Here is an 8,749-nt window from a genome sequence, read left to right as displayed (position 1 = left end):
AGGCAACGGTGATGGTGTTATTGATCACAATTCAAAATAGACCCATGAGTAGACTGGGAAAAGGAACATCATCTGACATCGTGATTTGACTAAACTGCATGTGGAACTCTATCTACCACACACAATGGAGTCCATTCTTAACATAGGCAGTTCAAACACCATAGCTATTAAGATCCTAGCAGTATTAAGTCATATAGTCAAAGCATCATTAAATGGAGGCTCAATGATACTTTGACTATACAGCATGGAGGCCCTCCATGCAAAGCTGCCGTGGTCAGCAGTCCTTTCCACTGACCCGTAGCGGAGGCACAGCCTGACCATTGACACAGACAGAAACATGCATATACCTGTGGTTCATACATCCAAGGCAGGCCGTCTATGGTGTCCTCTGTGGGTGAGCCCTTGAACGTGTAGGCCGAGTACAGGGGCACCCTGTGGGCGCCGTCATACAAGGTGGCATAGCGCGGTTCGTTGCCATAGCGCTGGCAGATTCTCCGAAGCCCTGGCATCCTGATGCCCGTCGGGGCCTGTTGGCGGTATAGGAAGCGCTCACAGTCCCTGAAAGAAGAGGGGTCGACGCTGGCGGCCGCGGGGTTCACCAAGCAGATCAGCAGTGACAGTAGCAGATACGCGGACGACATGGTGTGCAAGCACATGTTTTTCCTTTCTGTCTCTGGAATGGATGGATGAGAGTGTAGACAGAGGGAGGGAAGGAAGGAGCCAGAGGGAGTGAGGGGAGGAGCTGGAAGGGAGGTGTTCAGGGTGCAGCAATTGATTACCAATTCATTTTTGTTGTGGGAATTTCCATCAAGGGAGCTATATATAACTTGAAGGCGCCCATTTCACATTCCATACATTAAAGGACCACTAAAGCACCACTTATTTTCAACCCTATCTTTATATAATTGGTCCTCACTAATGCCTATTATAAGATGGCATTATTTCTCTGTGCTCTTGAGTTTCAGAGGGCTATGAACAACAGGGCTTTAGAAACCTTCCTACCAGTGACATCATAGGTAGACAGGTTTGTCAATTTAAAAAAAGAATTTAAAATGTTTTAATGCAAGAACAATGGCTTCTATTTCAGCCTGCTACATTTCCAGGAAGAGAAAGGCTGTTTCTATTAGCTTGGAATTTCCATGAGACACGGGTAGAACGGGTAGATGGAAATTGCGCCATCTTATAATGATCATTAGTGAGGACCAATTTTATGAAGATGAAGTTGGAAATGGATGAAGTGCTCCATTAAGTAATAGGACTCTTACAAAGATGCTCAAGCTCGTTAGATGTCACACTCAACATAGCCTCGGGATCCACACTCAACGCACCCCTAGCCACATTCCCAGGGTTCTTCTCGACCCCCTGGAACCATGTTTGTCTGAATCAATCCCACTCATCATCAGCTTCACTTCTCCCTCTCCCCTCATCCCTCACCCCCTTTGCTTCAATTCCTTCACTCCTTCTCTCCTCGCCCCTTATAGCACCTTTCACACCCTCACCCCTTCCATCCTTCAATCCCACATCCCCAGCATTATATTATGCCAGCAGTACATTGCCCAAGGTTTTCATACAAACCATGACATGAATGTAATTTGTGCTGCGATTTTGGACATTCACAAACTATTAAATGCACGGGAACACAAATGCCATAGATCAGGGATGTCAAAGTCAAATACAAATTTGCTACAAGTCGAGGGCCGAACTGGCTCAATGTTTATTTAAAACATATTGAAATGATTGCACATAGCCTATCGAACCTGGACCTAACACAGTGTGCGTGTGTGTATGTGTATATGTATATGTATATATGTATATATATATATATATATATATATATATATATATATATATATATAATATATATATATATATATGAATAAAGAAATATTTTCTTATGACTCTTATGTCAGTAATTTCAAGTGAAAACATTTTTCAACAGGCACACAGACAAAAAAATAACTTCCTTCAAAGAAAAACCCCATGTCCTGTACATTAAATGAATAAAGCAATATTTTCTGATGGCACCGTCAGTAATTTCAAGGGAAAACATTTTTCAACAGGCAAACAGCAAAAAAGTTCATTTCCTTCAAAAACAAAATATGTTCCTTAATAGCAAGATAAATGCAGAAATGAAATTGCATGCAAACTCATAGCGGTACAGTGTCGCACATTGAAAATAGCCAATCTACAAGCTCACAATGTGTCTGTCGCAGATCGCGGCGATGAGGTGTAAGCATGTAGAGTTTATTTATTTAATTTTTTTGGGGAAATTACTTTCTTCTCATTGAACTGTACAGTGTTGCTTGTGTTGCTTTGCTTCGACATGACAATGCGGAGGACGACACGAGTCACGGCCACATACACAACACATGAACGCGCTGTTTTACATCCTCCATTCTAAATCCTCCTTTTTCATGACCAAATCTGAAGAATCATCAGATTATGCACCAGCGTTGTCTTCTTTTCATCCATCTCTCTTTCCTTTTCAATTTCTCCATGCTGTGTGTTGTCAATTTGTCGTTGTGTCTGTGAGAGACTGACTGACTGTGTGCGACGCGTAACAGCCTAGAACAGGCAACAGCTGCTTTCGCAAGGGGAAGTTTGTGATTTGTTTGGCTTGAAATGCATGAAATGTGGTTTGTGGTTGGCTGGCCTTAGCTATAGATTTAGCATATGTCGTGTTACGCTGGTCCGTGCAACCGTTTTGCGTGCGGCCTGCGGTCGGTTCTAATAGTAATTAAATATCCTTCCGGGGGCCATAAATAATTCATTCGCGGGCCGGATCTGGGCTGGCCCGCATAGGCCCTTGACTTTGACATATGTGGTTTAGGTGCTCATTGCTTGATGTTAGAGTGAAAAGGGGTGCTGATGCTGGATCTGACCAAGCCCCAGCAGAACACATAGTGAAGGAAGGGTCAAATTCAACATACAGCATTTCCAGGATATAGGCACATCAGAGCTGTACAAAGTCGCATTACACAACCGGTTCCAAGCACTACAAGGTCTGCAAAACCAATCATAGGCAAGTTTCAGCAGTCACAAGCACACATTAAAAATACACGGGGTACACTACTCACAACTAAGGAAGACCAACTAAAGAGTTGTACAGAGCACTTTAGAACACTGCTCAACTGACAGCCCCCCCAACAGACAGCAGTTATCCAACCAGTCACAAATGTTTTGGAGATAAACTGCGACCCCCCCCCCCCCCCCCCCTGCTTTCAACACCGGGGAAGGTGCATCTTACTCGAGAGGCTTCAAAAGGCAGTCGACGAGAAACTGAAGGAAACCCAGGCTGGCTTCAGGAATAATAGAGCCTGTTGCAGACCAAATAGTCACACTCAGGGTTATCATTGAACAGTCAATTGAATGGAACTCTCCTGTCTATGTCAATTTCATAGGTTTTGAAAAGGCCTTTGACAGTGTGGATCGAGAGACGCTGTGGAGGCTGATGGCGCACTATGGCATTCCCTCAAAGTTGATTAACATCATCAAGAACACCTACCGAGGGATGCAGTGTCGTGTCCTTCATGAAGGTTGACTATCAGAACCCTTTGAGGTCCTGGGGTGCGGCAGGGATGCATGCTCTCTCCCTTCCTGTTCCTCCTTTGTATAGACTGGACTATGATACAAGCAACGAACAATAGCCGAACCGGCATCCAGTGGAACCTGACCGAACAGCTGGAAGACCTGGATTTTGCTGATGATTTAGCACTCCTAGCACACATACACCAACAGATGCAGGAAAAATCATGCAAACTGGAGAAAGCAGCTGCTTCGCTTGGGCTCAAAATCAACGCAGGAAAAACCAAGGTGATGCGTATCAACAATAAGAACAACTCTCCAATAATCATGGACCTTACATACCTAGGAAGCATAATTGCTGTGGACGGAGGAACGGATGAGGATGTCAGTGCCAGAATTGGGAAAGCAAGGACCACTTTCAACATATAGCAAAAAACATATCACACAAGACCAAACTGCAAATCTTCAATTTGTCAAATCCACCCTACTATACAGTTCAGAAACCTGGAAGATCACTACTAATATACTCCACAAAAGACAGACATTCTTCAACCGCTGCCTCCGACGCCTCCTAGTTATCTATACTGGCCCAACACCATCACCAATACCAACCTGTGGGACCTCACTAAACAAGACACAATAGAAAAACAAATCAGGATCACCAAACATGATCTAACATGGAACCCGCAAGGCAGGAGGAAGAGAGGAAGGCCCAGAGCCACCTGGAGAAGAACAACAGAGCAGGAGATGAAGGTGCAAGGACTGTCATGGCAACAACTGGAGTGGAGGGCACAAGACCGAAGGGGATGGAGGAGTTTCATCGATGGCCTATGTTCCTAAGGGAATTTAAAGGCCTAAGTAAGTAAGTAAGTAACAAGCCTACACATTTTGCATGTACCACCTACTCTATAGTATCATATATCTAGGCAGTTAAACAATTTATCATATTGATTGGAAATGGGGAAAACAGCCTGAGTACCTGACTCTGTACAAAAATAACAAAAGCTCAAAAACAAGAGTTAAAACTTGTTTGTGTCATGGATTTGAGGGAGGTATTAATATCATTATCAATCATACAAATGAAACATAGAACTCACCATCAAAAGGATGACTGCCTGTGTTGTTTCCCTGTGGTCGCATCTGAAAAGCAGGGGGCTGTCAGGTGAAAGCGAAAGAAACCCCCTATAAGAGCCAGACATTCACTCAGATGGTGACATACTGTACTGTACTGTAAAAGGCGCACGTCTACTTCACCGTCTGAAAGAAGACACAACCTTAAGCGAGTACAGGCTGACTGCAGTCAGGTGAGAAATTAAATCACACAAATATTTCTTCGTCAGTGGAAGTAGAATTACAACGGAGCCCCTGAAGGGACATAGTAGGTAGTTTTTTTGTAGGGGTATGGGCATTTTTTAAGGGTTGCGTTATTATTAAAGGGTGTTATTTTTTTTATTTTACATTCTTACACGTTGAAGTAACAAATTGCACAGTAGGATGACACGTGTTTTCTGAAAGTACCCACCCTAATTGTTTTAAAACGGCCATAAGGTGGATCCATGAAGGCAGCAATTCAAAGAAGGTAGTGGTATGAGTCACCGAGGATGCTTTTGGCTCTTCTGAAACAATGTTTCTGGTAGATGTCCCAGAGAGATGAAAGAGGAAGGGGAATGATTCTTTGGGCTATACTGTATGTATGACACCGTGAAGTGCCTAAAAGTAATCAAACTCAACACTCAACCTTTTCTCCATAGTGTTCCACAATGAAGCTTGCTGCACTGTGGCTGTTGCTGGCTGTGTGGCCACCCACTGCCCAGCTTGCCTGCACCAATAGCCCTGCAGACCAGTGCAAAGCTGCCAAGGAGGCACCCGGCACCAATCTGGCTGGCGAGGGCTTTGACGTGGTCACCATGGAGCGCAAACAGGCCTACGTCATCGACATGGACACCTGGCAGAAGGAGAACGGCTCTTGCACCCTCTGTACGAATCCCTTTATGGGTCCCAAACCACAGAGGCTGCCTGTGGCCGTGGTGGACTGGAGAGCCGTGCACATGTGCAACATGCAACTGACGAGCAGAGTGTACGACTCCAGTGAGGCCTTCACCAAGGAGAGTCACACAGAAGTAGATGCCAGCTGGAAATCTAACCTTGATATAGAAACCCCAAAAGCTAAAGGATCAGTCACTCTAGGAGGAACGCACTCTCGTGCTGCCAAGAATGCCATGGCATTGTCCAAGAAGGACAAATACAGCTTTATTAAGCAAGAGGTGGACTGCTCCTACTACAGGTATGAAACAATTACCTGCAGTATACTGAATGGCTTCTCTTCAGTTCATATTTTTGTGGTAATTATGTTGAAATGAGGACATTTCTTTTGGGGAGGGGGAAGTAATGTAAGATTTATCTTTGTTTGAGGTTTTAGTAATAATGGGAATGTTTTGGGGATTACTGCACTGTAAGTGATAAGGGGGAACAAATATTTCGGTTTGGGGAAATAGTGGGACTATTTACAGTAGGAAGTTAAGTTACTTCAGTTCTAAAGTGTTGTTGACCTGTTGACTCTAATGGAGGGAACGTTCTACAAACAAAGAGAGTTGAATAAAATTCCTGTCTCCATGTCTCATTTCTACCACATCTGAAACTATAAGTTAACCATGTATCCTTCAGTATTGCACTACCAATTGAGACTTTTGTACAATACAATTAACTGTATATATGTTGTGCTTATTTACCTGTTCAGTAAAAGCTCAATCTTGACCAATGACCAACCTTGCAGCAATTACTGTAAAATGATCAGTTGTATCCCTTTTTCCATGCATTGTTTTTAAACATTTCTATTATGAAATAGCCACTGAATATTAAAGCTTTTAAACTTTATCATCAGAAGAGAGATTTTTATGTTTTTTTCTGGTCTTTTGCCATATTAATTTCTGTGTCGTCTTTCTCCTTAGTTATCGTGTTGGAAGCAACCCTCCACTCCATCCTGAGTTTACTCAAGCTGTAAAAGCACTCTCCCCCATGTACACCAGCAAGACCAAAGATGTTTACATGAACCTCTTGACCACGTTTGGCACCCATTACATCCACAAGGCCCGTTTGGGCGGCAAGGTGAAGAGTGTCACCTCTGTGCGTGTGTGCGAGGCATCGCTGGAGGGCTACACCGAGACAACGGTGAAAGATTGCCTGGACGTTGAGGTGACTGCGGGGACACACACTAAATCTAATACTGTGGATGCCAAGGCTGAGGCAAATTATTGCAAGAAGGAGCTCGATGAACGGCGTGACAAGCAGAGCTTCAGCAATATGTTCCGCGAGAGGCTCACCCAGGTGGTGGGAGGCCGGACCGAAGGCACGGCCGACCTCCTCTTCTCGGCCAAGACTGACCCCACTGCCATCCAAGAGTGGAAGAAAAGCCTGATATCCACGCCGGACATCAACAGCTATGCTCTGCAACCTCTCCACATGCTGGTGAAACACCCTGAGAAGAGACAGGGACTGAAGAAGGCCATCGAGGACTACATCCTCAAAAGCGCTCTCATCCAGCGCTGCTCCAGCAAGTGCCCTGGAGGTGCCACCCGTAGCTCCCATAATGTCTGCAACTGTGTGTGCCAGCAGAGTGCGCAGATGACCAGCCAGTGTTGTCCTAAAGAACGGGGCCAGGCTCAACTCAAAGTCACTGTCAAGCATGCCACAGGACTGTACGGGGACTCAACCTCCAAAACCGACGGATATGTAAAAGTGCTTTTCAAAGACCAGGGCCGTCAGACACCAGTCATCTGGGACAACGATTACCCCAATTGGAATATGGCATTTGACATGGGCTTTGTCACGCTGTCCCAAGGCAGTCAACTGACGCTGGAGGTGTGGGAGAAAGATGGGCAGTGGTACAAGAGATGGGACGACCTTCTGGGAAATTGCAACAGGCCAATTAAATCTGGGAAACGTGATGAAATGTGCAGCTTGAATCACGGCACCTTGTTCTTCTCCTACGAGGTCAGCTGTGCCCCGGGGCTGACGGGCACCACCTGCAGGGAGTACGCCCCCTCCGTCATGAGTGCTGACCTCCGTGACCTCTACGTCTCCAGGAACAGCCTGAATGTCACCCAGGAGTTGCTGGCCCACCTCAGGATGGGCCTCCATGTGGAAGACCCCCTGACCTTTGTCCTTAAGCAGCAGAAGGAGAGAGGCAAGCAGGAGGGTGGCAAGCTCAAGGGTGACACTTAGCTGTCTCCAACCTCCAATGCATCAGCAATTATATGTTTAAGCTAATACATACTATGTCAGCATTCTATCATTTATACAGACATAATATGTCTGTGTTATTATAATACCATGTCGTTTTCAACACACATCCAAAGCATGTACCAGTTTGTATTTAGGTCTACATGGAGCATGTGTTATTATCTACCTTTGCTTTGCCTATATTGTAAAGTTATTTTCACCTTTTAACCCCACTGTGCTTTTTTATCCATTAAAAAAATAAGTTAACAGCAGAACAAACATCTACTGATGCTCCTTTTTTAGGATCTAACTGTTATTGTTTAAACATAATACTGTAGGTCAGCGATTCTCAACCTGTGGGTCGGGACCCCCTGAGGGTCCGTGATGATATTGCTAGTGGGCCCCCAAATGATTGGTGAAATACTAATGCTTTATTGATATTATAACATTAATATCATTGTGATACCGATAAGAAGGATCTTACAAGGGGCATTACACCCCAGGCTGATTTTGTAGTTTGTTTTCCAGTTCAGGTTAAACTACATGACAGACTAAGCAAAACATGGACAAAGCATAACAGCTGCACCATTGTCATACAAATTATTTTTTTTATAGTGGCGTGAGATTTTCATAGGTGTGCCAGAGCCATGTGCCAATGCCAATGTGCAAGACAGTATTGATTGATGCACCATTATTCATTTGATTAGCTTCAGCTGTGTTGCTCATGTCCATATTTTTTACCCTGCTAAACCTTTTAACCTCAAGTGGAAAACAAACTACAAAATATGCCTAGAGTTTCATGCCGATTCAACGTATACTGCATTATGTTAGTTACATCCAGTACAATTGATTGATTTATCATTAAAATAATCATGCTCTGTGCTGCCGTGTTAAGTGGGTGCCATGGCATTGGTCCGAAGGTTCATTAGTCCGAAGGTTCATTTGTCCGAATTTGTTAAGAATACTATGCCTAACTCTAACCCTAACCCTAACCTCAGTAACCCTA

At 44.4% G+C, this 8,749-nt stretch overlaps 1 protein-coding gene across 1 annotated transcript; it reads left to right on the top strand.

Annotated features, from left to right (window-relative positions):
- Positions 1–4,202: 4,202 nt before the first annotated feature.
- Positions 4,203–7,746, top strand: LOC308298039 (perforin-1-like; the record flags this gene model as incomplete). Its single annotated transcript, XM_080741603.1, has 3 exons — positions 4,203–4,295; positions 5,277–5,809; positions 6,474–7,746. The coding sequence occupies 3 exons, from the start codon at positions 4,203–4,205 to the stop codon at positions 7,744–7,746; spliced, it is 1,899 nt and encodes a 632-aa protein (XP_080597729.1).
- Between the last annotated feature and the right edge of the window lie 1,003 nt (positions 7,747–8,749).

Source organism: Nannobrachium achirus, assembly GCF_963921795.1.
Source record: "Nannobrachium achirus genome assembly, chromosome: 14".
Lineage (NCBI taxonomy): Eukaryota > Metazoa > Chordata > Actinopteri > Myctophiformes > Myctophidae > Nannobrachium > Nannobrachium achirus.
Note: the sequence above shows the minus strand (reverse complement) of the source record. Positions and strands in the feature narration are given on the sequence as shown.